The 19,993-nt window shown below is 38.6% G+C and overlaps 2 protein-coding genes across 2 annotated transcripts; both read left to right on the top strand.

The window, feature by feature from the left end:
* The first annotated feature begins 916 nt into the window (after nt 1-916).
* Nucleotides 917-1,909, top strand: LOC125176628 (olfactory receptor 4C5). The gene has a single exon (XM_047878376.1). The coding sequence runs from the start codon at nt 980-982 to the stop codon at nt 1,907-1,909; it is 930 nt and encodes a 309-aa protein (XP_047734332.1). The 5' UTR covers nt 917-979.
* A 9,806-nt stretch (nt 1,910-11,715) lies between these two features.
* Nucleotides 11,716-12,678, top strand: LOC125176753 (olfactory receptor 4C45-like). The gene has a single exon (XM_047878561.1). The coding sequence runs from the start codon at nt 11,716-11,718 to the stop codon at nt 12,676-12,678; it is 963 nt and encodes a 320-aa protein (XP_047734517.1).
* Nucleotides 12,679-19,993: the final 7,315 nt, after the last annotated feature.

Here is a 19,993-nt window from a genome sequence, read left to right as displayed (position 1 = left end):
AAATCTGGAGAATTTTGCATTGCATCAGGCTGGCTGTTTCATCCCCTTCAGGATATTCTTCCTTTTTACGGTTTGATGATATTCTTAGACAATTCAGTTTCAAAGTAATATAAGCTCACAAATCTAACTGCCACAAATCTTACTGAAGCCTCAAACATTGACTGAGTTCAGTTGTTTTTTTTTTTTTTCTGAGATGTCACTACATCATTCTTAATTTCAGATTGAATTTACCTGATGTTTTCTAGTCGACCTGAAACAAGTTAAAAATACCAAACAGGCGCACCTGGGTGGCTCAGTCGGTTAAGCGGCCGACTTCGGCTCAGGTCACGATCTCAGGATCCCTGAGTTCGAGCCCCGCATGGAGCTCTGGGCTGATGACTCCGAGCCTGGAGCCCGTTTCAGATTCTGTGTCTCCCTCTCTCTCTGCCCCTCCCCTGTTCATGCTCTGTCTCAAAAATAAATAAACGTTAAAAAAAAAATTTTTTTTAAATACCAAACAGAAACTGCCACTTAGCCTCATCAGCACAGGTGACAAGAGAAAAGACACAGGGCAGCAGCCTCTCGTGAATTCAAGCCTCCTGCTCCTCACAGGCCCTCCTTTCATTCCTGTTTTTCTGTGGGAGAAAATGCTATGGCAGTCGTTCAGGGAATATCCGCCGCGTACAATTACAGGAAGGGGCCTGCAGTCATAAAAGGGTACTTGTGAAAGTGGACGGGTGTATCCGTGAATGTGTGGGCTCAAGTGTCTGTGTGTCTGTGGACGTGAGAGGGTAAAGAGGCTACGTGTTCCTTAGGTAACTGGCAATAAGGTCCAACTTTAAATCTGAGTTCATCTGCTTGGGGTTTCCATCAGTCTGACAGAAAACACTCCTGAAAGAAATGATTTGCTTGGTCAAAATGTATCTGCCACAATTGCAGTCCCTGTGCTATTTACAGACAGATCAATCATCCAGACGCCGACATAGATTCACGGGGGTGAATGAACAACGTGACGGAATTCATCCTGCTTGGCCTGACACAGAACCCAGACGCACAGAAACTCTTGTTCGCTGTGTTTATAGTCATCTACTTTCTCACCATGGCAGGCAACCTACTCATTGTCGTGACAATCACCACCAGCCGAGCCCTGGGCTCCCCCATGTATTTTTTTCTGTCTTTCTTGGCCTTCATAGACAGCTGCTGCTCTTCTGCCATGGCTCCCAAAATGATATTTGACTTAGTCACCGAAAAGAAAACTATCTCCTTCGGTGGGTGCATGACTCAGCTCTTTGCAGAGCATTTCTTTGGGGGAGTCGAGATCATCCTGCTCACGGTCATGGCTTATGACCGCTACGTGGCCATCTGCAAGCCCCTGCACTACACGATCACAATGAACAGGCGAGCGTGTGGCCTCCTGGTGGCCACGGCCTGGGCCGGGGGATTTCTTCACGCTCTGATTCAAATTCTTTTTATAGTCTGGTTGCCCTTCTGTGGCCCCAACGTCATTGACCATTTCATCTGTGACCTTTTCCCTCTGCTGAAACTCTCCTGCTCTGACACCCACATCTTTGGACTTCTTGTTGCCGCCAACAGCGGGCTGATGTGTCTGCTCATTTTTTCTATTCTTATCACCTCCTACCTCCTCATCCTTTACTCCCTGAGAACCCACAGCCCTGAAGGACAGCGTAAGGCTCTCTCCACATGTGCCTCCCATGTTACTGTAGTCGTCCTGTTCTTTGTACCCTGTATATTTGTGTACCTGCGGCCCATGATCACCTTCCCCATTGACAAAACAGCGGCTGTGTTTTATACTATGATAACACCTATGTTAAACCCCTTAATCTACACCCTCAGAAATTCGGAGGTAAAAAACGCCATGAGGAAACTCTGGAGCCATACGGTAACCTTGGGTAACAATTCATGTGACTAGAGAAGGGAAAAAACAAAATGTATGCATATATTAAGAACAAGTATGACTAATAGAAAGGATAATGGTCTTGAAATCAAAATATACGAGCTTAAGTATATTTTGCTCCCCTTGTTTTCTCTAATCTTTAATGGTTCTTCTTTCATAAAACAGCGATATTGAATTAAATGACGAAAGTCTCCTCCATTTAGAAACCTCTCTGCATTAACAAATTATTGATCAAAGGGACACTGCTGAACAACATAAAAATGTCACAATGTATAGAAAATCTCGGAGTTTATGTATTCAGTGGAACAGTTCTCTGTAAAGCTTTGGGTACAGATTATATAGCCAACAGGACAATTAAAATATTTAAACAAAAAGCCTAATGGCGAATTATTTTGCTGAAAATGCATAGTCTCAATCCCAACCACATAGCCAAAGTAGATTCGTTATCATAAGAAATAAAGATCAACCAGAAATGAACAGGTTTTGAGGAACAAGAGAGTTATCAAGGCAGGACTCATCCCCAAATTAATGCTGCCCTGTTGTGCAATTCCAGAGGTACCATTTACATTATGATCTGGGATCTTCTTAGAATAAATTATTTTCTCTGCCTAAAGACAAAAAGGGATAAAATTCTGCGAGGTACAGCCATAGAGCAATTTCACACATGATTCCCAGGCAGAAGGTGGAGCATTTTTTTCGGTCAAAGACGTACTATACATCACTTCACTTCTGCAGTAGCTATTATTATATGGATTTATGCCTTAGCTGATAGGAACATAAGTAACTGGTACAAAAAGGAGTTAATAATAACTGAGTAATTGGATTAAGACAGAAAGTCTGTACATTCAAATTTGAATGGCAACCTTCAGGCTAACTGCAGACCAGTGCAATGGAAAGTAATTTGAGATACAGACACAGTGCCATTCTAAGAGAAAGAATTCAAATAAAAGGAGATCCAGCTCTGGCCCAGGACAGAAGCCCTGCGAAAGAAAAGAGAAAATCATCAAAGCATCAACATCAAAAAATCAACAAAATACAAAGGAAGGCAGTAAAAAAGAAAAAGAGGGAAAGAACTACAAGACACAAAACAGGATGGCAAGAATAAGTCCTTACCTATAAATAATTATATGTAAATGGGTTAAACTCCCCAATCAAAAGACATAGAGTGATTAAATGTTTTTTTTTTAATCCAGCTATATGCTGTCTACAAGAGACTCACTTAAGATTTAAGGACCACATAGGTTCAAAGTGAAGTGATGGAAAAAGATATTCCATACAAATGTCAACCAAAAGAGGGCAGGGACTATACTTATGTCAGACCAAATAGACTTTAAAACACAAACTCGTAAGAAAGGACTTTATATAATGATAAAGGGTCAATTTACCAGGAAGATATAATAATTAGAAATATATATTTATATATAGATAGATAGATTTCACCCAACATCAGAGTACTTAAATATATTAAGCAAATATCAACAGATCTAAAGACAGAAATAGACAATACAATAATAGTAAGAGACCTCAATATTCCATTTTCAATGATGGATAGAACATATAGACAGAAAATCAATAAGAACACAGTGGATATGAACATCACTATTAACCAAATAGATCTAACTGACATATAGAACATTGCATCCAATAGCAGTAGAATATACATTCTTCTCAAGTGCACATGGAAGATTATGCAGCCTAGATCATATATTAGGTCACAAAACAAGTCTTGAAAAACTTAAGAATATTGATATCATACAAAGTGTCTTTTCTGAACACAATGAAGTAACACTAGATATCAAAAGCAGAAAGAAAACTGGAAAATTTGCAAATACATGGAAATTAAACAACACATTTATGTACCACCGATGGGTCAAAGAAGAAACCAAAAGGGGATTCAGAAACATTTCAAAACAAACAAAAATTTTTAACTATACACCAAAACCTATGGGATGCAGCAAAAGCAACACTAAAAGGGAACTTTATAGCAATGAACACCTACATTTAAAAAGATCTCAAATAAGCAATTTAACATTATACTTCAAGAAATGAGAAAAAGAAGAATAACTGAGCCCAAAATTAGCAAAGGAAGGAACAAATAAGATTACAGCAGAAATAAATGAAATAAAGACTAGAAAAACAATAGAAAAAATCAATGAAACTAAGATTTGTTTTTTTTAAAGCAAAACAAAATTGACAAACTTTAGCCAGACTGAGAAAAAATTCAAATAAATAAAATCTGAAATGAAAGAAGGTACATTAAAACCCATGTCACAGAAATAAAAGAATTATAAAAGTCTCATACAAATAGTTATACAGTAATAAATTGGATAACCTAGAAGAAATATATAAATTCTGGTAACATACAATCTACCAAATCTAAAGCATAAATAAATAGGTAAATTGAGCAGACAAATAATGAGCAAAGAAAAGAAATCCATAATTAGAAACTTCCTAAGGAAAAAAAAAAAAAGCCCCAAAACAGAGGGCTTCACTGATGAAATCTACAATCAACATTTAAAGAAGAATAAATGCCAATCCTGAAATACTTCCAAAACTTTGAAAAGGAAAAAACACTTCTAATTTTTACATTTATTTATTTATTTTGAGAGAGAGAGAGAGTGCACATGCACACACAAGCAGGGGAGGGCAGAGAGAGAGACAGAGAGAGAGACTGGATCCCAAACAAGCTCTGCACTGAGTGCAGAGCCTTAAGTGGGGCTCAAACCCACAAATCATGAGATCATGACCTGAGCCAAAATCAAGAGCTGGACACTTAACTGACTGAGCCACCCAGGCACCCCAAAAACATGTCTAATCTTGTTTTATAAAGCCAGATTTACTCTGTTACCAAAGCCAAAGATACCACAAGAAAAGAAAACTATAGGCAATATCCCTGATGAACATAAATGCAAAAATCTTAAACAAATACTAGCAAACTGAATTCAAAAGCACATTAAAGAAACTATATACTATAACCAAATGGGATTTATTCCTGGAATGCAAGAATGATTCAGCGTGCAAGAATCCATCAATGACACACAGCACATTAACAGAATGAAGGATAAAAATTATATGATCATGTTAACAGATGCAAAAAAAAAAAGCATCTGACAAAATTAATCCCCTTTTATTATAAAAGTCTCAATAAACCAAGATTAAAAAGAAATTATCTCAACATAATAAAGGCTATATATGACAAGCCCACAGGAAACATCATACTCAACAAGTGAACTTCTTTCTTCAACAAGTGAACAACTAAAAGATTTTCCGCTAACACTGGGAACAAAAAAGGACTCCCTCTCACCAATTTTATTCAACATAATACTGAAAGTCCTAGCCAGAGCAATTAGGAAAGAAAAAGAAATAGAAGGTATCCAAATTGGAAAGGAAGAAGTAAAATTATTTCTAATTTTAGATGACATGATCTTATATGTAGAAAAGCCTAGGGGCGCCTGGGTGGCACAGTCGGTTAAGCGTCCGACTTCAGCCAGGTCACGATCTCGCGGTCCGTGAGTTCGAGCCCCGCGTGGGGCTCTGGGCTGATGGCTCAGGGCCTGGAGCCTGTTTCCAATTCTGTGTCTCCCTCTGTCTCTGCCCCTCCCCCGTTCATGCTCTGTCTCTCTCTGTCCCAAAAATAAATAAATGTTGAAAAAAAAAATTAAAAAAAAAAAGAAAAAAAAGCCTAAATATTACACACACACACACACACACACACACACACACACACTCAAAAACTGTTAGAACTATTTAACAAACTCAGTAAAGTCTCAGAATATGAAATCAACATACAAAAATCAGTTGTTTCTATAAACTAAGAATGAATTTTCCAAAAAGGAAACTTAAAAAAAAAAACAAACAGTTCCATTTACAAATGTATCAAAAAGAATAAAATACTTGGGAATAAACTTAACTAAAAAGACTAAAATTTGTAAACTGAAAACCACAAAACATTTACAAAAGAAAGTAAAAACAAAAAAAAAGGCAAATAAACAGAAAGACATCGTGTGTTCCTGGATTATAAGATTCAGTGTCATCAAAATGCCATACTACCCAAAGCAATCAAGCATTGGTGCAATCTCTATCAAAATCCCAATGGAATTTTTCACAGAAATAGAGAAGACAATCTTAAAATTCATATGGAACCACAGTAGACAAAGAAAGAAGAAGAACAAAGCCAGAAGCACAACACTTCCTGATTACAAACTATATTACAAAGCTATAGTAATTAAAATAGTATGGTACTGGCATAAAGACATATAGACCAATGGAATAGAATAGAGAACCTACAAATAAACCCATGCATATACACATGGTCAACTGATCTTCAACATGGGTGCCAAGAATACACAATGGGGGAAGAATAGTTTTCCTAATAAATGGTGCTAGGGAAACTGGATAACCACTTTCAAAAGAATGAAATTGAATCTTTATCTTACACCTTCACAAAAGTCAGCTCAAAATGGACTTAAAACAAAAGACCGAAAACTATAAAACTCTTAGAAGAAAACACAGCAGAAAATCTTTGTAACATGGGATGGACAATGATTTCTTGGTTATGACACCAAAAGAACAGACAACAAAGGCAAAAAATAGACAAATGGGACCACAGCAGACTAAAAATCTTCTGTACAACAAAGGGAACAAAAAAGTAAAAAGGCAACCCACATAAGGGAAAAAATATTTGCAAACCATATATTTAATAAGGGGTTAATGTCAAATATATACAAAGAATTTGTACAACTCAATAGCAAAAATATCCCAATTTTTAAAAAGCCAAAGAACTTGAATATACATTACCACAAAGAATTTGTAAAAATGGCCAATAAGCAAATGAAAAGATGCTCAACATTACTAACCATCAGGGAAAAGCAAATCAAAATCACAATGATATATCATTTCACACCTGTTAAAATGGCTATTGTCAAAAAGACAAGAGATAACAAGTATTGGCAAGGATATGAAGAAAAGAAAACCTCTGTTCGCTGACAGGAATATAAATTGCCAGAGTCACTATGGAAAAGAGTATGGAGGTTTCTCACAAAATTAAAAATAGAATACCATATAATCCAGCAATCCCACTTCTGGGTATTTATCCAAAAATACTGAAATCAGGATCTCAAGAAATTATTTGCACCCCAACGTCCATTTCAGCATTGTTCACAATAGCTAAGATGTGGAAACAACCTAAATGTCCATCAACAGAGGCAATGCTTTAAAAAAAAGAAATGTAGTATAGATATACTGCATAGAATACTTTTCAGACTTAGAAGGAACAAAATTCTGTCATTTGTGACCAATGAAACTTGAGGATGAAACTTGAGGTTATTAGTCTAAGTAAACTAAACCAGTGATAGAACACTGCCTAATTCCATTTACATGAAATATCTAAAATAGTTCAACTCATAGAAGCAGAAAGCAGACAGCGTTTTTCCAGGGGCGGAGGGAAGGAAGAAATGAGCAGTGATTGATCAATGGAGATGGATTTTTAGTGTGGGAAGATGAAAAAGTTCTGGAGATGGTTGATGGCGATGTTTGCACAACAGTGTGAATGTACTTACTGCCACTGAACTGTACATTTGAAAATGGTTAAAATGGCAACTTTTATATTATGTATATTTTACCACAATTAAAAAAAAAAAAAAAACAAGGGAGAGGGACAGACTGTGAGTGGGGTTGGCAGGAAACAAAGGAACAAAAGTAGCTGCCGAGGACAGAGCTAAAGGCACTGCTTCCCTTTTTGGTTCTGGACTTCAGGAGCATATCAGCTTGCTTTGAAGGTAAAGGTTGATTTTTTTAAAAGGTGATTCTGTGCAGGATTTCAGCCAACTCTTCAACACCTCAGAAGCTGAGGGAGAGATTAGAGTGGAGCCTCCTTTTTATAGTGATTCTAACCTTTACTTCTGAATGTCTTTATACATAATGTTTGGCTAAGTGTGATTTTTTCAATGGCTACCATGTGGAGGCACTATACTTTACTGTAAATCTCCACAATTCCTTCTGTGTGGGGTAGAGAGAAAAGCTATATTCCCCTGAACTCATCATGACAATCTTTACCCAATCTTTGGTAGCTGAGAATTAAAAATGGCACAGTTTCCCAGGGTAACATGGCACATAACCTTGAAAATTGGTATTTCCATTGTTAGGACAACCATATTAGTTAGAACAGTCAGGTTTTCAGAGAGAAATCCATTCTCTGAACTCCGATCTGTGCCTAAAACCATACCCTATCCTGTGCCAGGCTCACCAATATTAAAATGAAGAACAAAGTTTTATCATGGTGCTTTCCAACTTACCTTATCACTCTCGTCCTAAACTACAGCCAGAAACACTATGGTTATAGCAGCATTATCAACAATAGCAAAGCTATGGATAGAGCCCAAATGTCCATCAACTGATGAGTGAATAAAGAATATATGGCATATATATACACACCATATATATATACATATGTGTGTGTGTATATATATACACACACACACACAAATATATATATTTTTTTTAACGTTTATTTATTTTTGAGACAGAGAGAGACAGAGCATGAATGGGGAAGGGGCAGAGAGAGAGGAAGACACAGAATCTGAAACAGGTTCCAGGCTCTGAGCTGTCAGCACAGAGCCTGACGCGGGGCTCGAACTCACGGACCGCGAGATCATGACCTGAGCCGAAGTCCGCCGCTTAACCGACTGAGCCACCCAGGCGCCCCACACACAAATATATATATAAACACACACACACACACACACACACACACACACACACACACAATGGAGTATTACTCAGCCATCAAAAGAATGAAACCTTGCCATTTGCAGTGGTGTAGAGGGAACTAGGGTGTATTATGCTGAGCGAAATTAGTAAGTCAGAGAAAGAAAGATACCATATGATTTCACTCATATGTGGAATTTAAGAAACAGATGAACATATGGTGGTGGGGGGAAGAGAGGTAAACAAACTGTGAGAGACCCTTAAAGATCGAAAATGAAAGAACAAACTGAGACTTGCTGGAGGGAGATGGGTGGAGGATGGGCTTGATGGGTGATGTGTAGTAAGGAGGGCACTTGTTATGATGAGCACTGGGTGTTATATGTGATAAGTCACTGGATTCTACTCCTGAAACCAATACTGCACTGTATGTAACTAACTAGAATTTAAACAAAAAGTTGGAGAAAAAATAAAATAAAACAAAGATACAAAAATAAACTGGCCTCTAATGATGTTTGTGGATGCTTTGCTTCCAGCAAAGATTCCAACAGGACCAATTACGAATCCTCTGAGGACTTGAGAGGTCAATGCCTTACCAAATCCTGCCCGTTGTGAATGTCTATTTAAATATTTCTCTAGAGTCGATGAAGAATTACAGGAGATTTAAGTAAATGACAACAGCCAAGCACGTTAACTAATAGACTTAAGGTCTATATGGGAGACACTGTTCCCACACTTAGGGTTAAAAGGAGAGCTTAAATCAGGAATAGAAAGAATTCTCACCACACTGTTCATGGACTTCTTGGGAAACATAAATTTGGCAGGATTTGGGAAAAAAAACAACATCCAATCAACTGGATCTGATGCACTTATACATTTTATACTTTCATACACTCGCTTTTTCTGATTTGAAGAATTTTTCATTGTTCCCATTGTTTTTAATATAGACTGAATACAGTTCTGAGATCTGAAAAATTTATGTGTTTTGGAGATGTGTTTATACTTCCACAGGAGGCCAAGAAAGTGAATAGAAATTAAATCTAGAGCCACTGCAGTTTCCTAACTCAAACAGCTCATTTTCTGAGTAAATTCAGATTGATAATGGGAACGAAAATAAATGAAAATGCCCAAGACTAGAAGAGCTGTCTAGAGAGAGAATTCCAGTGTCCCACTTGTTAGTTTATAGAGTGTATTTGAAGCTGGGGGGCTATGCTCCCAGGGGAAGAAAACAATGACTGAGTTCAATCTCAAAACTGGAATTCACAATCAACTAGATCCAGGTCAGTAATAACTAAATCTTTTTCCCCAAATTTTGAGAGTTAACTTAATTAAGCCAAATTATTTTCACCGAATAGGTTTTACAATTAGATTCTTTGAATTGAAGGTAATCTTATTCTCTAAAAATGAATTTGAGCTTGATGACATGAAAATAGCAGTAGAAAACACGATCTGTGATGCTGCCAGACGAGGCGCTTTTGAGAACTCCTAAGGTCACTGTAACAACATTGTGGTCAACGTGTATGTAGAAATAGATCGCTTCAGTAGGTTTTATGTGTGATTATTTGAAATTGTTTCCCCTTTTCATGACTTCCATGTTGCCACATTGAAGTTAGAATTTGTGAATTAAATTAAGAATGATTAGGCACATAGTTACCACCTATAGGAGCCCTGGGTAGAGAAGAAGCAACTACAGAGACAGCGTTCTGTAAAACTAAAGATAAAGATATCCTTCCTCACCTTTATTGAAGCTGAATGATCATCATGCTGGTTTCTGTGTCCAAAAAGTTTTGAGGAAAAATATGTTATGTGTTTTGGCAGGGATTTGAGAAAGGAGAAAAAGAGGGGGAGAAGGAATAAGATATCCTGTGATCTTTTGTAACATGTAATCACTTTTGAAAATCCATGTACAGATCATTTTTTAAAAAAAAGAATATATTCTTGTATATATTCCACTTTTTCCACCAATACACAATAAAAATTTCAAATTTATCTTAATTGATTAAACTTATGCCAAAAGAAAAAAATTGTATTATCTTAGACGACCTTAACATTTCTGTCTCATCAATAGGAAATCCAGGGAAACTTTATGACTCATCTAATTCCATTTGTAAAATGTGAGTGGTATTATATATCTAATCCAGAGCCTCATTTTTTTATGTAATGAAAGACCAGTTACACAGAAAATCCATTTAAGAAATATTGAGAACTTTTTTTTTAACGTTTATTTATTTTTGAGACAGAGAGAGACAGAGCATGAACGGGGGAGGGTCAGAGAGAGGGAGACACAGAATCTGAAACAGGCTCCAGGCTCTGAGCTGTCAGCACAGAGCCCGACGCGGGGCTTGAACTCACGGACCGCGAGATCATGACCTGAGCCGAAGTCGTCCGCCCAACCGACTGAGCCACCCAGGTGCCCCAAGAAATATTGAGAACTTTTAAGGGAACTTTGTACCAATTGTATATTTATATCCAAAGATGTGGGAAGAGTGACTGTGTAATAGCCATTTGGAGCCAGATACAACATCCAGGGCTACTGAGGAAATGCTGCTCAATGAGCTGTTATGAAGACAGTTCCTTGGCATTTTGAAGAGGGAAAACCCCATCTGCAGCTCTCTGTGTGTACGTGCATTCATTTGACAGAAAGGAATCATACCTCAAAGAACACTGCTGGTATAGATACAGTAAGGCTTGGCACTTTCCTATCTGATATACAGTTGACTTTTTAAAGAATATTGTGTCCATATACCTATAAATATTCGTGCCAGTGGGCAAATATAACTTCAAAATCATTGTTATTGACAAACTTTGTCCCAAAAACAGCGAAAGAAAGCCACCTGTGAGGGTTTAGAGCCAGAAAGAGAGTTTGGAAGTCCATCATAGTCAACATACATATTAACACTTTGCTTTTATTCTGGTGTTTGTAACATATTGTTAATATTCAATTTATATGAATAAGAGAAATGTAACCTCTTTCTAATCTTCTTTATAACTGTCTCTGAAGTGGCAGGGGTGAGTGGAAGCTGTGGTTCCATCAATCCCAAAGGCCAGGACTACAGAGGTGATGGAAACTTTTAGTGTTGAATTAAAAATATTACTCAGAAATTCTGTGATCTCTCCAGATGGACCATGTGCTCACAACCCAAGCTGAATCCATGGAAAGGATGAGCAATGTAACAGAATTCATTTTGCTGGGCTTGACCCAGAATCCAGAACTGCAGAAAGTCTTATTTGCTGTGTTGTTAATCACCTACTTGATCACACTGGCAGATAACCTGCTCATCTCCGTCACCATCTTCATCAGCCCAGCCCTGGGTTCTCCCATGTACTTTTTCCTGTCCTACTTGTCTATTATAGATGGTTTCTACTCTTCTTCCATAGCACCCAAAATGATCTATGACCTGATCTCTGAGAAGAACACCATCTCCTTCAATGGCTGCATGACTCAGCTCTTTGCAGAACATTTCTTCGCTGGAGCTGAGATCATCTTGTTAATTGTCATGGCCTATGACCGCTATGTAGCCATCTGTAAGCCCTTGCATTACATGACCATCATGAGACGACCTGTCTGTGGTTTCTTCGTGGGAATGGCTGGGATTTTAGGCTTTCTTCATGGAGGAATCCAGATTTTGTTCATGGCCCAGTTACCGTTCTGTGGCCCCAATGTTATTGACCATTTTATGTGCGATTTAATACCTCTCCTGGAGCTAGCCTGTACAGACACTCGCACTTTGGGGCCCCTGATTGCTGCCAACAGTGGATCACTGTGTTTGCTCATTTTTTCTATGCTGGTTGCTTCTTATGTTGTCATCCTGCACTCACTGAGGACTCATAGCTCTGAAGGGCGTCGCAAAGCCCTGTCTACCTGTGCCTCTCATGTCACCGTTGTCATCTTATTCTTTGTACCTTGTTCCTTCCTATACCTGAGACCCGTGACCTCCTTCCCCTCTGACAAAGCTGTGACTGTGTTTTGTACGATAGTCTCTCCCATGCTGAACCCTTTAATCTACACCCTCAGAAATGCAGAAGTGAAAAATGTCATGAAGAAACTCTGGGGGCAAATAATGAAAAACAGTCATAAATGAATTTTGTGATTAGTCTTTACCTAAAAATATCTAGTGGTGATTTATAGACATTTATTCCCTTTCTTAAATAAATAGAGATTTATTTCCCTGACCAAACTCGGGGCAGTCAATTTTGCTGGCTGGATCAGATTTCTTCAGGAGCACGTATGTCGTGGGCAGGGTCGACATACCCATTAAGACACAGTAGGCATGGTGCCTAAGGCCTACAATAATTTTAGGAGCCCTTGAAATGTTCAATTTCTTTTAAAATAAGGAAACAATGAATGTAATCCAAATCCAACTTGGACTATAGTCATCTTTATATCAATGCAGTTATAAAATATAATTTTTAATATTGTTAATGGAGGAGGAGGGCTCATGAGGACAAAATTACCAGCAGGCCACAGAAGTCATAATGTTGCCCTGATTGGAGGTGTGAAACAGATCAGTGTCAATAGTCCTGAACACTCTTTACACCCAGTGCTACAGCTAGAATGAAGTTTTAGTTTAAAAGACAAAAAGAAACTGCATGTGAAAAAAAGTATTCAACAGCAGGGAGTCTTCAAGTACTTTCATCCAAGTATACTTTTTCTTATCGTAGTAAATTTAAGAGGTTCAGAGATGTTCTCTCACCACAGCAATAAAAATCTCTTTACTTATCACAATCCCAAGATTGTGGCACACAAAGGTACTTTTTTAGAAATTACATTGCCACCATTTTCTGTAATATACAATTGTCTGCAGAAACAATTGGGAGGAAAAATTGGCTGGTGCAAAAGAAATATAATTGATCAAGTCTGTAGAGTTAAGGCAGAAATTACCTGTACATTAAAGTCATGGTTTTTTTTAATGTTTATTTATTTTTGAGAGAGAGCACCAGTGAAGGAAGGGAAGAGAAAGAGGGAGATACAGAATCTGAAGTAGGATCCAGGCTCGGAGCTGTCAGTGCAGAGCCCGACGCGGGGCTCAAACCCATGAACTCTGAGATCATGACCTGAGCCAAAGTCAGACACTTAACTGACTGAGCCACCCAGGTGCCCCTAAAGTTGTCTTTTAGATGTGGACAAAGGAAACGATGACTTTGAACAGCTGTGGCAGGAAATTACCAGTGATATATGAACCAACTTTGTGTAGCGAAACCGAACAACAATGACCACAGATCCGGATTATAGAAAAGAATTCATAACATGTACATAATGAAATTCTAAGAGAGATTCAGAAATAGATGCTTTGAAATCAAAGATTAAGAGATTTAGATCAAATAGGCTTGATTTCTCATCTTGTCTGCTGCGTTAATTAGCCTTGTAAATGGAAGCAAGTTACTTCATCTCTCTACTGATTTTTTTGGCCTGTAAAATGGACAAAAAACATTACATACTTTCTTAAATTGTAAGCATTAAATGATTTCAGTTGAAAAAAAAAAAGAGCCAGCTGAAAATTAGTGAAATTGCTCAGACACGGTTACAGCCTTCAGAGATGTCACCAGCACAGAAAGTGTGCCAGGGACTACAGTTGCTCACCAGAGCCCAAGAACACCGCCACTTTCATTCACCAACCATGATCACAGGAGGACCAAACATCTGTACTTCAGCCCCAGCCCCACGTTACTTCAAAATAAGTCATAAATGGCATCCACTTATGAGTAGGGACAGCATAATGGTGAGTTACCATCCCAGCAAGGAAACTAACGGGACCTGTGAGGATCTCTGGACACTAGAAGCTAGCCCACCACCAACTCCCTATTCTGGAATAAAAATGCCCTTAAACATCTCTGCGGTTACAAATAGGGGAGCCGGTTGGAGTGACTGTGAGATGCCTGAGCAGAACTTATTTCAAATGCTCTCACTAATGAGGGACCCTGTGCTCTGAAAAACGGAGAAGGGAGAGCCCAGCGGCAGTGACCAACAGACCTATCTCTGTACAGAGCTTGTGATGCCCAAGGAAGAGCTCAGAAACTTGACCTCAGAAGGTGATTTCACAATCAGGGATTCGAATATCGTGTGATGCTGACATTTCTCATGTTCTCAGAACTTTATATCAGGTCAGATCTCACTCTATATGCAGGCCTTTAAAAAATGTTTTTCCAAAACAAACAAGCAGACTCTTTTTTAAAAATTTATTTATTTTTGAGAGAGAGCATGCGTGAGTGAGAGAGGGGCAGAAAGAGAGGGAGACAAGGAATCCCAAGCAGGCTCCTCACTGTCACTGCAGAGCCTGATGCGGGGCTCAAACCCACAAACTGTGAGATCATGACCAGAGCCGAAATCAAGAGTCAGACGCTTAACCAACTGAGCCACCCAAGTGCCCTAAAACAAGCAGACTCTTAAGAAAACAAAGTGGTAGTTTCCAGAAGGGAGATGGGTGGGGGAAGGGTGATATAGGTACAGGAGATAAAAGGTACAAACCTCCAGTTATAAATAAGTCAAGGGGATGAAAAGTACAGCATAGGAATATAATCAATAATATTGCAATACTGTTGTATGGTGACAGATGGTGACCACGCTTACTGTGGTGAGCACTGAGTAATGTCCAGAACTGTTGAATCCCTGTTGTATACCTGAAACTAATATAACATTGTATTTCAGTTATTCTTCAATAGTAAATTATAAAAAACAGATGTTTTGCCATGGTTTCCTGTGAGTGACCAACTTGTAAATATATGCAAGCAATAGGTATGTTTAAAATGTCAAACTTCTCTTTTAAAGATCTAGCTGTCATTCCCAAGAAAGATGGGATGGAAAAGGAACAAGTAAAAATAAGGATGACGATTCTCATGAGGATGATGGTGATGACAGCTTATGTTTGTTGAGCACCTTCTGTGAATAACATCCTGACCTAAGGACTCATTTTATGTTTTGGAGGCAACAAATTTCTGCCATTCTTTCTTTCGTTAATTTATTTTAGCCCTCAAATTGTGGGACTTCCCTCTGTTTGAAACATTTCAAAATTTGAACACAATGGTGACCCTACCCACAGGATGGTGGCAACAGCAATAAAACAATTCTAGTATATAATTGTGACAGCTTTTTCCATTTTGACTGCTTACTAGGTGCAAAGTGTTTTGTATTCACATTTTGTTATTCAATTCTCACTCCAGCCCAGTAACGGCAATGATTTCCCTGTTTCATGAATTAGGAAGCAATGGGTTGGAGAGGGTAATTATATAGCTCAAGGGCAATTAGCTAAAATTTGCTTGAATCCAGGGCGCCTGGGTGGCTCAGTCGGTTGAGCATCCCACTTCGGCTCAGGTCATGATCTCGCGGTTTGTGAGTTCGAGCCCCACATCGGGCTCTGTGCTGACAGCTCAGAGCCTGGAGCCTGCTTCAGAATCTGTGTCTTGCTCTTTCTCTGCCCCTCCCCTGGTCACGCTCTGTCTCTCTCTGTCTCAAAAATAAAACATTAAAAATAATTAAAAAACAAAAAATAAATTAAAAAAAATAAAATTTGCTTGAATCAGAATTCATATCTAAGCCTGTCTGACCCACAGCCTCTGTGTGTTACCAAGCCCATTTTGTATCTCTTTAACATAACCAGACAACAAACTAAAATTTTTATTCTAATATTTGGAATTTTCTTCTTGAAACCATTTGGCCTCCATTGTTTGAACTCATTTGAAAGTGGACTTGCCTTCATAGATAGGCCAGGCTGAAAATGTACGAGTCCACAAAGAACCAGCTAAGCACTGGTCAATAATTTGTAACCGCATGAGTGTTTTGATTCCCACAAAACAGGAAATTTCTTTGCAATTATTTTTTCCTCCATCTGCAATAGTCTGTACATAAAGGAGTGGCTTGTGCCTTATATAGTAGTACTTTCCTCTAATAAATAAAAAATAGTAAATATGTTTGATATGAATATGTACTCATCCTGTTGTCATCTATTAAAAAAGAAAAACTTCACTGAGGGAAGAAAGTTCAAGAGGTGACAAACTATTTTTTAATTAATTTTACCTGTTACTTTTTACTTTTTATTATGATTGTTATTTTTATTTTGTTTATTTTGAGAGAGAGAGTGTGTGTGCGTGCAAGAGCAGGGGAAGGGAGAGAGAGAGAGAGTGAAAGAGAATCCCAGGCAGGCTCCATGGCAGGGCTTGAACTCACAAACCACGAGATCATGACCTGATTTCCTGTTCCATGAATTAGGAAACAATGGGTTGGAGCCAAAATCAAGAGTGAATGCTCAACCAACTGAGCCACCAAGGGCCCCAAAATACTACTTTTTTTTCTTAATGTTTTTATTTATTTTTGAGACAGAGAGAGACGGAGCATGAGCAGGAAAGGGGCAAAGAGAGAGGGAGACACAGAATCGGAAGCAGGCTCCAGGCTCTGAGCCATCAGCACAGAGCCCCATGCGGGGCTCGAACTCACAGACTCTGAGATCATGACCTGAGCCGAAGTCGGACACTCAACCGACTGAGCCACCCAGGCAACCCCAAAATACTACTTTTTTAAGTAGCTTGCCAGTACTAACAATAAGCTGTGGAATAAAATCTCACATGCAGTTCTGTTTTGACTCCACATGGATATTTTCAACAGTACTTAAAATTTGGAAGCTTATGCTAGCTCCAGCCTTTCTTCTTCCGCTGCCCATTGGCGGGGGCACCATCATTTATTAGACGCCTATCAACCTGTCAGGTGCTGTGGTCTTCACGCACATGGTACTTTCACAAGGGCATACACTAAGGATTAAAATGCTTACTCTTGTTTATGGAAACTAAGGATCCTAAAATTTTGTTTAAGATGACTTATAAGTGAACAAAGAAATCATTTAGCCCCAGAGGGTACCCTTTAGGATGGCAGAGGCTTAACCAAGTTAATAGAAGACTGGAGGGAGGAGGTGGAGGAGGAGGGAAAGCTGATAACCAGGATATCTAGCAAAACACTGATGGCAACTCTCACTGGGTAATGTCTTATAGGTGGATTTACACATGCACGTGTGTGTGTGTGTGTGCACATGTGTGTATTGTTCACCTTTGTTTTCCTACATTCTGAATTTTAAAATAAATATGTATTTGGGGAGAAAGAGGTTTTATCATAGACTCCAAGATGGAGACACCGCTACCTTTGTGAACAAGATTAGTAATAATTTTGAAATCATATAGAAAACTTCTGGTGATATTTACTCATGTATTTATTCTAGCAAGTTGAAATGTTTTCAAAAATAAGCAGCACTTGTAAGTTGGTTGGGCCATTATTAATCATGACTCAGGCAATAAAAACAAGGGATTTAAAAAAAGTGGGGGGAGGGGCGCCTGGGTGGCGCAGTCGGTTAAGCGTCCGACTTCAGCCAGGTCACGATCTTGCGGTCCGTGAGTTCGAGCCCCGCGTCAGGCTCTGGGCTGATGGCTCAGAGCCTGGAGCCTGTTTCTGATTCTGTGTCTCCCTCTCTCTCTGCCCCTCCCCCGTTCATGCTCTCTCTCTGTCCCAAAAATAAATAAACGTTGAAAAAAAAATTAAAAAAAAAAAGTGGGGGGGAGCACTTGGATCAGTTCATTATGCTAGTTGGTAACTGTACTAAAAGGTGCTTATCAAATTTCAACTGAGGTAAGTATGCTTTTCTAGAAAGTCTCCTTGAGATAAAATTGTGGCAAATTCGAGAAAACAATAGGCTGTTTTTAGTGACCCTCACCATGGTTTCATATTTATTAGCTAATTGGAATACAGGCTCAATCATACTTTTATTATCTTAACAGCAGAAATGAATAGGTATAAAATTCAAGGTCTCGTTATACCTAGTTTTTAAAATTTTTTTTGACATTTATTGTTGAGAGACAGACAGAGACAGAGCATGAGCAGGAGAGGGGCAGAGAGAGAGGGAGACACAGAATCTGAAACAGGCTCTGAGCTTTGTGCTGTCAGCACAGAACCCAATGCGGGGCTCAAACCCACAAACCACAAAATCATGACCTGAGCTGAAGCCGGACCTGAGCCACCCAGGCACCCCTCATTATACGTAATTTTTTAACTAGACTATCAGAATGGGACAAAATGAAAGAAGGCAACATTTATTTTCCCTAAGAACTCGGCAATTGTTATTTTTGTGAGACATAGAGGTTTGAGGGTAAAGCAGTAACTATTTCCTAATGAGCTCCTGAATCAGTTCTTGGAGACTAATTGTGCATACTTATAGTAGACAAACTTTCATATTAACTTCTAGTTTCTTTTTTGGTACAAGCATAAAAAGTGGGTATGTTGCAACATGGTGAATTACATACTGTGAAACAAAAGCTTTTTGGAAATTATGAGAGCCTACACTCTTAAAGAATGAAGCCTGAGAAAGGGTCTTGTCAGAGTTCATAAAACCAGGAAAAGAACAGAGCAAACACGGATGTACATTTCAGATTCCAGAACCCCAGCATCCCTTGGAATCTGAAACAGGGAGTTAGGAAAAATTATCACTGGCCAAAAACAAAGTCATCTACTCTAAGCACAGCATTATTTTCACACCTAGTAGAGATAGAAAAGTGAAGGAAGGCAGCCTCTGTATGGAAGATTAGGGAAAGGTTGAGGAACATATAAAATAAAACGTTGTGGGAATATGTGCCAGAAACTGGATTCTGAATTTGACATCGATTTTCTAATTTAACTCTCACAGTAACACTTTAGATATGTATTATCTGTATCTTTATTTTAAAGACAGGCATCAGAGGCTGCTAGATGTTTAGTCACTTTCTCAAGGTCGTGCCACAAGTAAGCACGGGAAATAGGACAGAAACTCAGGTTGATCTGTCTCCAGAGCGAAGGTCTTCTAGAACAGCAGCTATGCCAGGGATGTCATACAGGGTGATAAGAAGGAAGAGAAGCCTGCCTGAATGCATACAGACTGCTAGCCACAGCTAAGCAAGAAGTTATTTGCCTTACGTTGTATTTTGCCTCACGTTTCTACAGCTCCATTATCACACAGACTGGAATGATATACCATGGATCACTAGTGAAAGAGCTGAATGATGGACCAAAACCAACCGATCTGGGGTATTGGCTTAGGTACTTCACAGCCAGATAACCTTGATTAACCAATCACATCAAGAGACAAAGTTTCTTCATTTCTAAAACAGGGATAATAATGATTCATGCCACATACGTCTTATACCGTTGTTTTATAACCAAACTATGCAATTCAGGTAAAAAGACTAAACCCTAAAAGCCTATGAAGATGAACAGATAGACATAACGGCATAAGGTGATATTCAGTAGTCAGAACGAGTTTTGGTTTGTTACACTTACGGAAATAAAATCACCTTTATTACACTTTTTTTTATTACACCTTTATTACACTTATGGAAATAAAGTCACCTTTCTACTTCCTGCTTTACCACTCATTACATACATGTAGTTTC

The sequence above is a fragment of the Prionailurus viverrinus genome, chromosome D1 (genome assembly GCF_022837055.1).
Source record: "Prionailurus viverrinus isolate Anna chromosome D1, UM_Priviv_1.0, whole genome shotgun sequence".
In the NCBI taxonomy this organism is placed as follows: domain Eukaryota; kingdom Metazoa; phylum Chordata; class Mammalia; order Carnivora; family Felidae; genus Prionailurus; species Prionailurus viverrinus.
Note: the sequence above shows the minus strand (reverse complement) of the source record. Positions and strands in the feature narration are given on the sequence as shown.

Coding starts and splice junctions, on each gene's coding strand:
- LOC125176628 (XM_047878376.1), top strand. CDS start 980: ATGAACAACGTGACGGAATTCATCCTGCTTGGCCTGACACAGAACCCA.
- LOC125176753 (XM_047878561.1), top strand. CDS start 11,716: ATGGACCATGTGCTCACAACCCAAGCTGAATCCATGGAAAGGATGAGC.